Source organism: Pipra filicauda, unplaced genomic scaffold (assembly GCF_003945595.2).
Source record: "Pipra filicauda isolate LSUMZ 115617 unplaced genomic scaffold, ASM394559v2 scaffold52_size3558583_pilon, whole genome shotgun sequence".
Taxonomy (NCBI): Eukaryota; Metazoa; Chordata; class Aves; order Passeriformes; family Pipridae; genus Pipra; species Pipra filicauda.
The window spans coordinates 623,384-639,512 of NW_024104676.1; the positions used below are offsets into that span (position 1 = coordinate 623,384).

The 16,129-nt window shown below is 41.0% G+C and overlaps 1 protein-coding gene across 1 annotated transcript in view; it reads right to left on the bottom strand.

The window, feature by feature from the left end:
* Positions 1–210: 210 nt before the first annotated feature.
* SPIRE1 (spire type actin nucleation factor 1) overlaps positions 211–16,129 on the bottom strand; it is a 127,278-nt gene continuing 111,359 nt past the window's right edge. The window contains 6 exon segments of the mRNA XM_027742965.2: positions 211–6,671; positions 7,462–7,592; positions 7,677–7,704; positions 8,438–8,508; positions 9,440–9,577; positions 15,745–15,887. Of these exon segments, the coding sequence (XP_027598766.1) occupies positions 6,419–6,671; positions 7,462–7,592; positions 7,677–7,704; positions 8,438–8,508; positions 9,440–9,577; positions 15,745–15,887 (764 nt within the window). The 3' untranslated portion in view covers positions 211–6,418.

Sequence of the window (16,129 nt, forward strand, 5' to 3'; positions counted from 1 at the left end):
GGGTCCTAATCTGAGGTCCTGCTGGTGCAATACCTTCCTTTTTACTTCACTATAATTTTGTCTCTGACCTAGTTAAGATCTGCAGCAGCTGAGGTTCAGGGCTCTACCTGGCCAAACAAATGTGGAACATGCCCTTGCCCGCTGTACTCTGTAAGAAATGATGTTTGTCAACTTTACAGTTGGCTCAAGAAAGTAAGAGTAATGCAGTAATATCCAAGAACTTTTTATTAGTAATGCATAAACATGAAATTGCATTTCAGTACCACATAACATGAAAACAAGAAGACAATTCTGTTGCCTTTCTCTGTTAGACCTGATGCCCCTGATGTACCTGAAGCCACACAGACAGTACATGCACAGTGACAGCACAGAAGCAGGAGAAGTTCAAAGGGGAAGGGTTTGTGCTTTGTTCATGTCCAAAAAGTGCATCTCCTGTTTGGGTTTTCCTTTATTAAAGAAGGGCTTTGGGGAGGGGAACCAGCTTTAACAGAATAAAGCTCAAATACACTACTCACTATCTTTGTTTTGCTTTCTGATTCACAGGTAATGTAACCACCAGCCCCTTCAATAGAAACATGCTCATCTTAAATGTCTAAGCTGAAGCTAGGCCTTGGCTGCCTCTCTAGAGACCTGTGTCAGCTTAACTGGTGCTCATTTCCACTGAACTGTGGAAGCCAGCCTCCTGCAGAAGTTGCGTCAACTCATGCCCATGTCCTTTAATTCTAGATTTAGCAGCCTCTGAAATCCAGTTTAACAATCCCACGTTGCAATGTCTCGCCTACAGCCTGTCCTGCAAAAGCCAAAGCATTGCTCATTCCCACTGTTAAGCACTGATGTGACTGGTTAGAGAAATGCAGGGAGGACCTGAAGCTTTGTGGAAATGTTACAGCATGGGAGGCATGAAGATTATGTTTTTTTTTTCATACTGGATGCACTTTTTGTTTTAACTGAATGTCAATAATGAAACAGGTCTTTTTCAGCTGTGAGCTGACAGTAGTAGCCTGGCACCTTGGAAGTCTATCTGCTTACAAATGTGTTTTTTAATTAGCTATAGTAAGGTCTATTCCAAAGGGTCTGTTCCAAAGGGCTTCCTCTAGAAATATTCTACAGAAACCATCTCAACAACCGGTTGTTACTTCAGGACAGAATACCTGTGTATCTGACACTCAGTTCAGCCAGGCACTGCTGCTGCAAAACAGCCCAACCAGAGAAGAAACTGGAAAGTTACTGAATTCTAGTTTAGTGCAAATAAACAAACTAAGCTACTGTTGTGTAAAATTGGCCGTGTCTACTTGATACCTATTTAGCTCCATCTCCTGATAATGCCCCATGACATTTGCTGAGTGCAGATCTACCATGGTCAAATTCATTCACAAGTCTTTGCTTATGAAGTTTCAACTCTCTGGAATTCCTTTCACCTGGAAGGGGTGCTAATTGCTTTCAAGTAGTGAAAGCACTGCAGGACCCTTTCAGCTCTGACACTGAACACTCAGCTCTTCAGCAGCAGCTCTCAAAATTCTTTAAACAGTTGTAGCCACTCTGAAGTCCCTGTTTTTGCAGATGGGGACCCAGGGACATGGGTCATGGACAAGCTCATGGCTTCTGCTGGGTCAACTGAGGAACGTGAGCGTCTCTGGGATTTTTCAACGTCAAAGTGTGGGCACAGGGAGGGCCAGAAACTGCCTCTGTCATGGGCTGCTGGAATTCATGGGTGCTGCTCAGCTCCCAGCAGGAGAGGACTGGGGCGCAGGATTCAATGGAGCTGCCGTGAAAGAAGTGCTTATGAAAGGCCGCTCACCAGGAAGGGGTTTCTGTGTCTGTGTATCACGTCAGGCTGAGCCAATGCCCCTCTGTCATGGTTCTCCTGCCAGGAAATTTCCTGTGAATAGTGATCTCAGGTACCCAAAAAAAAAAAAAAAGCTGAAACACAGTAGTAAAAATCAGACAGAAACAACAGTAGAGGTTTTTATAGCTGGAATCATTATTCATAAACATTCTCAGATTGGCCTTAAGGTACACACATACAAAAGAGGAAATAAACCAGAGCAGCTCCAAGTTATGAACATGGCGATAGTATAAAATTTTCTGATAACATGAACATAATCTATATGCTGTAGCACCAGTTGCAGCACCGTTCCCTCATGCCTGTGTGCTGTCACTGTTTCACAGATGAGACTGAGCTTGTAAGAAAGACATTCCTAAATGGTGTACAGAGCTGCTAGATGAGGTAAAGCATGAAGGTAGCAATCAGGAGCTTAAAGCTGGAGCTTCTAAATTAGTTTTAACCTATAGAGCATGCAGCCAGTATTAACCAGGGGATTGATGCTGAACTTGCCTGGGGAAAGAGGGAAGCTTGGGAGAGAACAATGTAATAGTTGTGATAAAAATGTCTCCACTTCTGGTTTAAAAACAAACCAATCCATTAAAAACTTTTCCAAAAGACTGCCACCATTTCTCTCCCAATGATGAGGGAGGGATGGAGATCTCCCAAAGCCTGTACCACATGCAGGACAAGCACACTGCCTCAGGTACAGCCTGCCAGTGTTGGAAGAAGCAGCACATTGGTAACAGAGGGATTTGGCTGGAAATGATGACTAGGACCTAAATCACATCACTGGGGTTACACAAGCAGTTTTATTGCTATTCTAAGGGTACTGGACATGTTTCCATCCCTTCATGCAGCCCAGCCAGTGTTCAGCTGTTATGCAATCATTTTCATTAACAATTCTTTGCCAAAAGAAACATGACTGATTTTACAAAATTATAAAAGCGCGAAAAAGAGAGAGACAGAACCTTTAAAATCAGCTTCTACATGAATAATTAACACAGACAAAGGTTATAATGGAAAGGCATTTTATTTTCACCAGGTAACACTCCTCCATGTATAAAGGAAGTAATGGGGAAAGAGAAAAAAACACAACAACCTCCCAAAACACTACTGTCACCATGAACACTTGAAAGATCAGGTCTGAGAGCTGCAGCAAAGGCCTGCTCACGTCCTCCATCGCCTCCGTGAGGCAGAGCTGGTTTTGCATTCCCCACAACCAGGTTCACGTACAAAACGAGACTGATGCTGCCAGAGGCATTTTTAGCTCCTTGGGTCTCCTATGACATATTTAAACAAACCTTGGGCATACTAATAAAGCTAAAAAAATGAAAATAATTTAAAAATTCATGGAAGGGAGCTCACTGTGCTAGTTCTGCATTCGTTTCAGCAGTAATTCACTCCAGGATGCCTCTTGAGTGCAAACTGCATTAGGGGGCTGAAAGCATCAACTCTATTAAAAGATAACAGCCAACACACATATAAATAAGACTCATTTCCTTTTTTAAAACAACATAGGAAAGTCAATTCCCACTGCATGATTGATGGAGATTTCCTAAATATTAATAAATATATTACAGATATTTACAAGCTTCTGTTTTCATCCTCTGATGCTACTGTGAAGTTCAGACCGTAAGTAGGACATGCTGGGCAGCACCGCGGGGTGTGCAGGCAAATGGCTGCAGTAGATTTGGGATGCTCGCGCAAGCAGCGAGATGGAAAGCTAAAAATAGCCCACTCCGCAGAGCCAGGCAACCAGGGAGCTGAGCTCCTTCAGGCTCTGTGTGACAAACCAACCCGCCGCTTTTCCTTTTGCGGAATGAAATGCCGGGATAATGCGGGCAATTGTGCCAGGGAGGAAGGGATGGGAGGCAAGGGGAGAGGCAGCCCTCCACAACGTGTTTTCTGGAGTCTGCCACAGAGTCTGTCAGCAGCCTGGAGGGTTTTTTCCAGGGAAAAAGGGAGGTTATCCAGGCATGGCAGCGCTGTGTGAGCAACAGGGAGCAGTTTGTACAACCACTGCGTTGTTGTTCAGTGTCTGTGCCCTGCCCAGCATAGCTGAGCCCAGCCTGAGCCAAGGACTGCTGGGCAGCCCGGAAAGGCACAATTGCAAGGCTCTGCTGCTGCCCCAGAGCCACCCCTGAACACTGCCAAGGTGGAGGGGGGCACAGGCATGAAGGACTCATTTCCCTTTGCACAATCAGGATTTACTTAGTCCTTCATCTTGCCTGCTCTACAACATCCTAAATTCCTCTCAAAGAGGAAGATAAACATGCTGGATACTCTGCACCTCAGTGGCTTGAGGACAGCAGAGAACAGGACTGTGAGCAGAGGTCTGAGTGACGGTGGCTAGAGGATTTCCATGAGAAAATTATGACAACAACAACAGCATAGATGCAAAGTGAGATTTCCTGCATTTCTTTCAGTCTAGTTTCCCTGATGCACTGTGCAGCCAACACACTGCCTGGTTTTGGCACAGAAACAAGAAAAAGTGCTGATGTGACTGAAGACAGGAGACCCTTCAAGCAACAGCAGAACCTTTCCCATCAGCCCGTCTCTGCTGCTCACTTTCTGCAATCCTACATACTTATCTCATGCCAGTACTTTAGGTGCTTTAACATGCGAGACATTTTTCCAGAGGTATCCCGAGGAGAGGGCCATGACACCTGACTTTACATGGGACAGCTATGAGGGAGAGTTAGCACTGAGCCCTGCTTTTCCTGTTTGCATTGGTTCAGAAAAAATTAGAAACTATTCCAATAAGCCCTGCATATGCAAAAATTCTCATTTTCCAAGAGGGTGTTTAACGAAAAATAGGGATGGAAGAGTCCCTGGGAAGGTTTACAGAGCATGTGCTTTTCAAATCAGCTTAGAAGAGATGACATGGCCGGCTGCCCCTAAGGCTGCAGTGTGACATGCACAGAGACTCCGAAGGGGAAGCCTCGCTCCCCTGGGCAGCAGGAGGCTCCCGCAGTGAGGCAGCAGCCCAGCTACCACACTGGAGCCGACCAGCCTTGGTGCCTCCCAACCTCAGCACTGTGCCTTGCCAGGGCTGGAGGGGCAGTCTGCCTCTTGGGCTTTGTGGACAGGGGAATCTGTTTTGATCAATATATTTTTAAAATCATGTTATAGAAATATAGTCCCAGCTACTTTGGAGCAGTTCTGAGGTATCTCTCATTAATCTGAAGTATAGAAATGTTAATAAATAGATCTGACACTTTGCTGCTATGTCATTCTATAATACACTGCTATATAGATATTAAATATGCCCCAGGGTATTAAAAATTTATGAAAAAGTTACAGTAGTTGATTTTCAAGTATCAATAACTTGGCTATGTTAGCTTGTTTTAAATACCAAAAAGCTCTGGCCCCAAATTATTGACTAAACCCTGGCTATGCATGAATTAAAAAAAAAAAAAAAGTAATTTGAATATAAAAAAAAGTACAAAAAAGCACAAGATGTCAGTTGATGTAACATCGTTGGAACTTCTAAACAACTAGTCTAGCACGGTTTTGTGAGTGAATTAGAAAGGGGAAAAGAATGAAAAAGAAAAGATTAAAGGAAAAAAGAGGTCGCTCCCAATCTGAGACAGCACTGTCCCAAATTTCAGCAGAACATGAATTTTTACAGCCAAGTTATAAACCCCAGAAAAAATGGGGTTACTAGTGGATATGCTGTCAGACAGAACTATAGCAGTATCTGTGTGCTCCATTATAATACAAATTTACACCTTACTCACTGTTTTCTCTGAGTAACCACAAGAACAACTTTACAGGTATTCAGTTAAAATTAGAAGCCTCCCTTATTTCCTGTCCTCCTCATAAACTGTACAACTCTCTCTACTACTAAAATTCACTGCTACTAGTAGTCATTATCATACATTCAAGATAGAAAGTAAACTACTAAAACCTGCTCAGGAGACACTTAGAAGTACACTAAGGCTTAAAAAGTTACAGCAGCTCGGGGGTATGGCCAACCACACGAGTGAAGAGCTTTGTCGCCTGCTTTGCCCCAGGACACAGACACTGTAGAGCCCTGTGCTGAACCCTGATCTCAGAGCAACTGAAACGGTTCCAAGGAAGATGGTTTTACCCAGAGCCGCTCACACTCGGGGTCTGGTGTGCGATACAACCCTCTGCTGTTTCAACTAGGACGTGAGCACAACGAGGGTGGTAGCGCCCGTATGACTTACTGTTTGCTACTGTGCTAACACTGACACTTGGTTAGGTTTGGTTCCCCACCAAACACACGTTTTCATCTCATCTCCTGAAAAATGATTCAAAGCATGGTTAAAAAAAGATTGAAAGCAAGAAAAGGCTTTCTAGTTTCGACGCACACGTACAAAAGAGGCAACAATTTCAAACTATTGATTTTCTTCCAGTGCGAGCAGCTGACCCATTGCATCATTCTGCACAGATCTAAGCATAGCGTCCTGTGTCTCCGGGAACCGCTGGAGTAGGAAATCCTGTGACCTAATGCAAATCCAAGCCAGCCGAGTGAAACGAAGCAAGGGAATTGATAATCCGTTTTCAGTGACCTTGCCCATGGATGATGACCTCATGAAGACAAAAGCAAAGAAAAAGGCACACGGCTCAGATCTCATTGATAGTCCTTTCGGAGGGGCAGTACTCGGAGGTTCCCGGGGATGACATGTAGAAGGACTGCGTTTTCCTTTTTAATCTGGCTCGCTTGTTGGCCAGAGATAGGCTGCGCCGGCTTGAATTGATGATTTCTGAAATAAACTTCTTGCAGTCCACGCAAACCTCCATTGTGCTCCAGTCCTCCATTAATTCTTTGGGAAACTCTTCATGTGACTTATCCACAGACTTGGACCTTGAGGTCAACCTGAAAGGCAAAAGAGCAGCATCTGTCATTTTATTCATTTTAGCACATCAGAAAGGTCTGGATTTAAATTTTCCTTTCTTCTGTCCCAAAAATGACACCAGGAGAACAAATACTGGAGAGGACAGCTTCTGCCTGAACTGGCAACACTGCAGGGCACGTGTACTGTTTACAATCTGTCAAAACCAACTTTACTAATAACTAAAAACACATGATGTTTTTGGCTAATCTACACAGCATCTTAGCACTAGTGATTAATGCAGAGGGTTTGTCCATTAGGTTCCCTCAAAAAGAAGCATTTCTTTCATATTTAATTTCTTGGATTAGCTTTGACAACCATCTGTGTATAAGACATAAAACCAACAGATAATTTGATAATATCAAAGTGAAAAAAATTGTGAAAATTTGAATTAGAAAAATTAGAAAAAACGTAAATCTGTGCACAAGACATCACTGAATTCCCATTCAGTGTGTGATTCTAGCCTGAGAGATTTATCTCCTTCACACCACACATAAAGGATATTTTTGCAGAGGTACTACAGAAATACAGTTGTCCCAGACTCATAATATTTTTCAACTGTAATGTGAAAAACGTTTAAGAAGACACTGTTAGTGTTGCTATTTCTGTAAATTAAAGCAAGAAGTAGAAGACACCTGGCTTTTCAGGCTTCAGAAGAGTTACCACAAGCATTAGAGACATTGACAACTACCAGATAGGTAGACAGCATCTTAACGATTGATAACCTCGTATGGAATTCGCAACAGACACAAGTGAGCTCGGGTTGTTTCTCACCTGCTCCGCAGTGAATGGTGGTGACTGGTAGAGGGCTTCTCTGGCCTCATAAAGCTTTCTCCTCTTTGCAAGGTTGAAGGTCCCAGTGAGAAGATGGGGAGAGTAGAGTATGGCTTTGATGGCAACCGCATCTGTTGAAAACAGAAGGAACATGCGGCATCATTACAAAGATTGCAGCTTTTTAGAAAGGCTCTAACCGTAAGTTCATTACTTACTTTTTTGCAACACTGTGAGCATACAGGCCTGTGTAAGAAAAAAAGAGCATGAGTCAATCCACTAGGAAAAATAGAGATAAGAGATAAATGTTTTCAGGAGTTAAAATCCTCCCCCATCCTCCCCTTAAACAAACATTTTCATTTTTAAGGCTTCTTCGACATAATAACTTCAAATCAGAACATGAAGCCAAAAGAAGGAAGAAACACTAAACAGGAAATACAGCTAAACTAAAAAATAAATTTAAAAAAACCAAAAATAAGCTGTTTTTCCTCTAAAGAAACCTCATTTGGTAAGTGAGACACTAATTCAGTGGTTACATAGATCTCCTGACTTATTGTCTCACTGTTCAACTAAAAATCTACAATTTTGCCTGCAAATGATTCCTTCTCCCTTTCCCCCATCCCAATACTTAAAAAAAATAACTCAGAAGGTAAATTGCCTTGAAATGTTTTCCCCAACAACAGAGGTTGTGGAACTGTTGACTGGGGAGTCTGAGTAAATTCCAACTTCTTTCCCATAAGCATAAAAAACAAATAAGTGTTTCCCTCACTTTCAGTCAAAAGTTTCAGTCCAAGGAAGCAATTCTGTCACTTAGGAAAGAAATATTTTTGCACAGTTTTGGATTTTTTTAACATAGACTGTTACAGAAATAAACCCAATCAACAGTAGACAGCAGAAAATTTTGAGGGTTTCTAATGCATAAACCAATAATTTTCCCTCTGAAATGGTACCCATTTATTAACACATATTAAATATTTACCTCTTACAGAACTGACAAGTGTAAGACCAGGTAAAGAAAGAAAACCTTCTTGTTCGACAGCAAAAGCAGAGCTAAAAGAAGAACAGAGGAATCCACAGTGTTAGGCGAAGTCACACACAGTGATGACTTCATGTACCAGTTGCTATCAGCAAGATCACAGTTGTACTACTACATCCAGTTCTGGGGTTCATACTTCTAAGATGATATTGAAAAGAAGGTCCAGAATTTTATCTTCATATATTTATGAAGGGGTAAATTAATTAAACCATCAACTTACTTTGAGATTTGATAAAAGCTCATTATTAAGCTTTATATATCATGACAATAGGCAACAGCTGAATCTAAGATTCTTGTTCCTCTGCCTTGAATGTATTAAATTTTTAAAAGAAATCTGCATACTAGAGACAGGTAGGCCTGTAGGTAAAATACACAGCAAAGTCAAAATACACTTGCTGGAGGTGTTAAAGAAGCACAAGTCAAAAGTGGGGGAAAAGGGCGCTGCTTCCACTGGTAAGTACCAATTTGCAGTTTACAGAAAAAAAATGCCTTAGTGAATAGGTCTCTAATATTAAACTTCCTTCTGGGGGTCACATGTTGTCTGACTTCTCTGAAGACTTTTATTTCCTCTATGCTTAATAGTAAGGATTCATATATGAAGAACTTGCAGTTTCCTACTGCTATCTGTAACCAATCCTGCAGAAGGTATGGGGACAGAAATCACTTCAGTCAATGAAGTTTTAAATGGACACATACAGATACACTGTGATAATTGCAAATGCTACTGCATTTTTATAGACAATCTAAACAAACAAAGTATTTCCATGAAAAGTTTTCATGTTTCTGCACATACTTCAAGGCAGCTGACCCATGTGTTATATATTTAGGGGGAGTTTTGGATAACTCTTCTTTCCAATACAGGATAAGAAACAAATGTGTAAATGGGAAGCTTGTGCAACTGGCCTCCCTCAGTAACCTTTGGAGCCTCCACAGACTTGGCCCTACCTTTCCTTTCTTGAGAGCAGTGTAGACATCTTTATATTGCTGGTACTTTTCCAGCTCTGCCTTCACCAGCACCTGACGGATGTGCATGACCTCCTCCACTGTCAGAGCCAGACATTCCACTGGGTAACAGAACTCCTCCTGGAAGCCAAAAACCCCATATTATTTCAAAGACAAACAGCTTCTTCCAGACGCCAACATAGACAACCAGCCACCTGGTTAGTAACTCCAGAAACAGGGGGTTTCTCCCTTCAAACTGGAATAGCACTGGCTCTTTCACGGGCATCACGTGACTACCAAACCATTGGAAGTGCGTAGGTGGTATTATGTTCAACCTTCACAACAATGACAGTTTGCTTAATCTTTCCTCCTCAAACCACTTGATCCTTCTCTCCATTTGTCTTTTATTACAAAGATTTGTTTCCAACCAATCAACAATCAGATTTATAATTTGAAAGGGAAAAGGTAGTATGACAGATGGCATTATTTTATGCATATTGTTTGAAGTAAACATAAAATAATTTCTCGGAGACTTTCTGATGCCCGGAATGGCCAAGAAAAGTTGTTAGTAGCCCATTCTAGCAGAAATTTTTATTCAGTGGTACCACATCTTGGTGCTCACATTATCAGAATTCCACCAAGACTACAATAAGTTACATCAGTTCCGGCAGAAAAGTTCTCCTCTCTGGCCCAGGAAAGTGACAGCAGCAATTTAAGCTTTCGAAAAGATTCTTCCAATATCAAGCAGGTGAACTGGTTATCCAATGTTGCATTATTAATGGCAGAAACTCAAACAGAGACTAACAACACAACCTTCCACTTACAAAATTTTGCATTTATTCTGTATTAGAGCATTTAGGAGAATATTGAGTGGAGAACTCCTGAATTTGGTACCAGGGAATAAAAAGCACCAACCCAATTTGTAATCCAGCCCAGTAGTTGATTATACATTTCCAAGAGAAAGACAGAAACCTCTGTGGGAACTCCCATTGCTTTATGCTTAGTGAACCTTTTCAAGTCAGCCCAGAGGGGCTACTGTGTGGTAATGACAATGACATGCAATGCTCTCTGAATAAATGAAGGAAATTTCTCTTGTAAATACAAAGACATGGCTGACAGTTTGGAGATCTCGTTTACAAATTGAAGTGATGAATCGGATTAGTACGGAAATGCTCCATTTCCATGTACTCAGAGGTCTGTTCTGTCTTTCCATCAGATTAAAAAGAAAATCTTTCTACGTTGCAGACCTGGCAAACATTAGCATTTAGGAACCACCACATTTTTAAAAACTTGTTGTCTTACCCATCTAGAAAGGGAACACAAAGAAACTTCACTCTGTTTAAGGTACCCCAAGAAAGACTAGAATTGAGTTAACTTTGTTAGATTTGCCATCTAAAACTTTGGGGTATGGAACACTAGTTTTCTGGAAAGAACAAACTATGTCAAAAGCAGTTGCAATTTGCTCTGAGGTGTAAAACTGCCCAGCCAAAACAAAGTAACTTCTGTTCCTTATGAACAACTTTACAGCTAACTAGCAGCTCTCCGCATTTAGTTCTGGGTTCTTCCCATAGCAACTGTCTTGCTATGGAGAAGGCATGGCTGAAGGCTGGGGCGAGACGGGAGAGGAAGTGGGTGGGAAAGCGGGATGCATACAATGCCAGCAAACCCCCTCGGTTCTATATCGTGGGAGACTGGGAAAAACTATCTGAGGTGAATGAGGCTGACTGCATGCTTGTAATCAATCAGAGCTTTAAGTCCTTTAGAAATACATTTCTTACTTGAAGCTCTTCCTATCCCCTCATGAAAGCCCATTCCTTTACTTTACAGAACGATGATGGCAGGGAATATTGCTCCTTTGAAGAAAGTCTGTGGATCTGCTATAGGTGTAGAGCACGTACGAGGGGAATAGTGTGGGCCTGTTGTCGTACCAATCGAAAATGAATATCATTAAAATAGGAGTAGCCAGCAGGCGACAGGGGAAACATAGAAAATGTTCACATGTTTAAATGCTAATGTTTTAATTCCAGAGGTTACACAAGGACAACAAAATGTTAATGCAACATTAAATGAAAGATAAATACTCTGCCGATTTCAGAAAACTGCTTGGGTTTTTTTGTCCCTTTTCAGAATAGAAATAAGTACACCAGAAAATTTTTTGTTTCTACACTACCTCTAAGGCATTGAAATTAATTAAAATTATGCTAAGCACTGGCTAAACTTCATTGAACAATGATGCTTTGGAGTTATTGCTCAAACTTCCAACAATAATATGCACTCAAATTAGGGAGGTCCAAATGAGAGCACTCTCTACAATACTTGCATACAACAGAACACAGTAAAGACAAAATATGGTTTGAATGGTCTCAATTTTCTGGAATAAAACTCCATTTTCATTTTACTATTAAAGACAAGTCCATATGCTTACTTTAAAAGGGGAAAAAATATTACTTAAAAATACTGTTTTGAACTTGAAGTTTCCATGATCATCTTGAGAACTGGCTTAACACTAACTGCACAATCACCTTAGAAACACTGTAATAGTTTAAGGTGTATATGTGTAATTTCTTTTGCTCTGGAAAAGCAGGTAGTAAGAATTGCATATCCATAATATGACATAAAGCGCTTTGTAGGCCATACACACACCTAATAGGTCCTTATGACTAACACATTTTTACTCTAATGTATTCCTTGTAAAACTTCTCACTAAAGGATGTCACTAGACATTCAAATGAGCAGCATATTATTAAACTGCAAAATGAACAAGTGTCAGATTTGCCTCTAAATTCTGCAATTCACAATTAGTCAAGCACTCTAAACTCTTGTTCCTTTTGCAGACTAAAAGTTTCTAGAAGGTCAGTTGGGTATCTCAACAATAAACTCTCCTGCAAGAAGTTTCACCCTTCCACTTAGTGGTTGGGATAAGAAAAAGAAGGAAAAATTAAATTATTCATGTTCAATTCTACATCGGGGTAAGGAAAAATTAAATTACTCATGTTCAGTTCTACATAGGGGTAAATGAAGTTTTCAGTGGATTTGCCTTCCCCGGTACATGACTCTGAGTTATTCTGCAAGTTCTGATACGTAAGTGTGCTGAGGACCAAAACAATATGTAGGTGTTTTCAAGTAAAGCAGATTGCAAATGCCCTTCCATTCTATATAGTGTATCTTGGTAGAAACATAAAACCTAATTCTTTTCAGCATAGTCCATGGATTACAACAGTTTTGCTCGATTTTTGCTGTAGGATCTTCACATGCTGTAATATCTAAGGTCTGTCCCACTGATAATCTTGTGATGTTGCATTTTTAGTTTGCTGTCCTTTCAGAACTGATTTCTTTTCCCCGTGAGGTGATTGAAGGCACACAGATATCCTACACACATTTAAATCAATGTCAATCAAGTGCAGTGTCCCAGCCTGAGCTGTAATTCTTGCCACAGCTGAGGAAGTGCTCCCCTAGCAGGGAACATGCTGGTGAAGGTGATTTCCAAAGCCAGCAAAAAGAGGCAAACCTTTGCGGATTTCCACCTGCTGGCAAAAGCTCTCTCACAGAGATAGTACATAGCCCCTGCCACCCCACACATGGCTGCTTCAACCGGATGAGAGCTGAGCAGAGAAGCTGCTTGCATAGTTGAAAAAAGTGGTCTGAAAGTCATCCTTGGAAATAAACTGGTTATCCTAGGAACCTGAACAATAGATAGGAAGCAGAGAAGCGAATGCTGTGTATAAATGAAACCATTAGCTTTGGTCCTCTGGGTCATGTAAAAAAATAATGATGATAATAATAATTAAAAAAGCAAACAGACTACAAAGGCATCCATATGTACATCTCCGGACACTGACTTCATCTCACTGATTAATCTCCAAGTCAGCTCACTACAGTAAGCACACCACCAGGACTGCCCCCCCAAAATCACTGAGCCACTCTGCTTTTCCATGTAGCACTGATAGGGTGACACATCAAAAGGACTATGTTTGGCGCTTTTCCAAGCTTGTTTCCCCTCCCCACCTACTTAGGCCTAACTGCCTCTATCTGATGAGATGCCAGTTCACAAAACCATCGTTAGTATGCAAGACAGACCAGTTTCTTGCTAATCCTGCTAAGAGACTGTAGCAACCCCCTGACTGGTTTCACTGGCATCGAGGGCTATTTATTGACGAGGCCTCCTTCACCTTGGAGAGAAACCGAGGTCACAGGAGCTGGTGATAAGAAATGAAATTCCATCAATCCTGAAGGAAGGGATCAAAAAGTGTGATGTCAAATAAAAAATAAATAATATTCTGCACTCATTAAGAAGCATTCACTCCTGGAAGGGCAATTTTACACATGCAACATCTGGCACAGCCACTGGAAGGTTGGCATCCCTCCGGGGAAGGAGAGAGTTGCAGAAAGCTGAAGCTTTCTGGAACTGGGCCAGTGCCAGCATATCAGAACTCATCTATCAAAAAGAAAAACAAGAGTATTGTGGGAGTTGTCTGTCACACCCTAGAGGGCACTATCGTCAAGTTAAAGAATTAGGTCTCTAGGCATCAAATAAAATAGGTTCTTACTAATGGAACATCATTTCACTACTATCTTTCCTTCTTTCTCACTTCAAAACTAAAACCAAGCTAGGTGACAGTTCTCTGAAGATTTAAAAAAAAAATCCAACTAAAAAAATGACCAAAACAAACAAACAAACCCCCCCCAAACACAAAAGAAACTAGTAAAACCCTTCCCCCATCTGTTCCCACATTAGCCTGACTTATCTCATGGCTTTTTCTCCCTTTTCCTTTAGTATTTTTCAAGGGGAATGGAATAACTCAATTAGATTTTCTGCAATGGTTTTATTTTGTATGTATTTTTCTAGGCATATGTCAGTGAACAGACTGACAGAGTATGCACATGGTCAGACAGATCCTGGTGAGAAGTTGGTTGACCTATTTAAAATACCAGCCTCATGTGAGATTTTTAAGTTGGATGATCCTCTCAAATACACAAGATTAATATTACGATGTAACATAGATACACTAAAAGTAGGATGGAGCAAATGTCTCAGTATAGCATATAATGCTTTCTGAACCCCTCCTCTCTTTAAACTACTTGTCTGTGAGTAACTCTAGGCCTACCAGAAAATAAAGCTTGGGTTTCCACATACAGTGAGTGGCCAGCAGAAAACCCATTTTATGTGATAGTGTTTTCAAACGCATGTTTGAAGGAGCCCTCCAGCTTGGTTCTGCTGCAATATGTTCTGCTCCAAGTTCACTTTGGCAGAAGATGTCTATTTGTGTTGTGCATTTATCAACGTGTTACTACCTGACCTTCAGCAGGAATGAGGAACTACATTCTACCTGGAAGGATGTAATCAAATCCAGCAGACTCTCTGAAAAGGGAAAGGACTTCATGGGAATATTTGGAGATATTTTTCTTGTTACTGATCAACTTCATCATGTAATAGGTTTGGATCCTGGCCATCATCTCTTGGGCCAACAAAAATGCTCTTCAAAGCCCGTTAATACCACTGCGCTACAAGACTGGGCAAGTGAATATTACCTTCCTTTCAAAACTAGGATGTGTTTATCAATTTTCCTATTCACCAGCACCTCATGGGGCATACTTTGAAACCCTGCTGGTAGGAAAAGAGACAAGGAACATATCCTACATGAAATCACAAAGCACTAATCAGTATGTCAGCATAAATGAACCAGGATTTCATACCCTTTGCTGTTTGTACTCTGTTGGAAAACAGTTCTCAATTAAAGCTAATTGATCAAATGCACTGTACTTTCTTTTCAAGCACAGGTTTTTGCCTCAGTGACTTCAACAAAGCAACACAGACAAACCTTGATTTGGACTACTGAAAGAGTTTTCATATATATAAACATTACCATGCAAATTCTTAAGGTGGGAAGAAAAGAAACCATTCAATTCATTCAGTCATTAACAGCAATACTTCCAACAACTAAAAAAATTCTCCCAAATCCCAAAATAGATCCACTGCTTTTGAATTGTCACTATTCAAGTGGAAAATCAGTAAGGTGAAGTTCATTTGTTTTGGTAACATTCTGAAACAAAATCAAGACACGTGGCTTTACCCGGAGTCCTAATCAAAGTGCAAATGTTTTCTGAGGCACCTGTACCTGGGTTTTTGGATAAATATGCTAGAGAGATAAAGTTCAAATCTTGATTTCAAAATGTCTTTAGTAGCCAAGGGCTGTTTCTGAATTGAATTTTCTTTGAGTCAAGCTCTAATCACACTGAAGCCAAGTTTTAATTTTCATTATACTCTTAGCATGCCTCTTTTTCTCTCTCCTACCACCCCCTCCACTTACAAGTGACCTGGAGCTCTGTTTTGAAGGGGGTAGGAACTGTCTCACATTGGTTGGTGTTTCCTTTTCAATGGAGTGTCGTCTCTGAGGTGGCTGCCGTCTCTCAGGCTGTGGTGTAGACGATATGGGCAAGAACTTCGGAGGCACTAAGGATTCAAACAGCATAAAAAAGTTAGTTCTTGTAAGGGAGACTGTTCGTTAACATTGTTCAGTATTAATCCAGCCACTGATTTGCTAGAATTCCTACTACTGGTAGCTGAAGTTACACATCCATACTCAGAGCTCATACTCAGAGACAGGTATCCCATTCATCACATCTTCCAGACTGAGAGAATAGGAATACTCATAAAACTAGCAAATAAGACACACTACTGTCCAGTTCCCATGG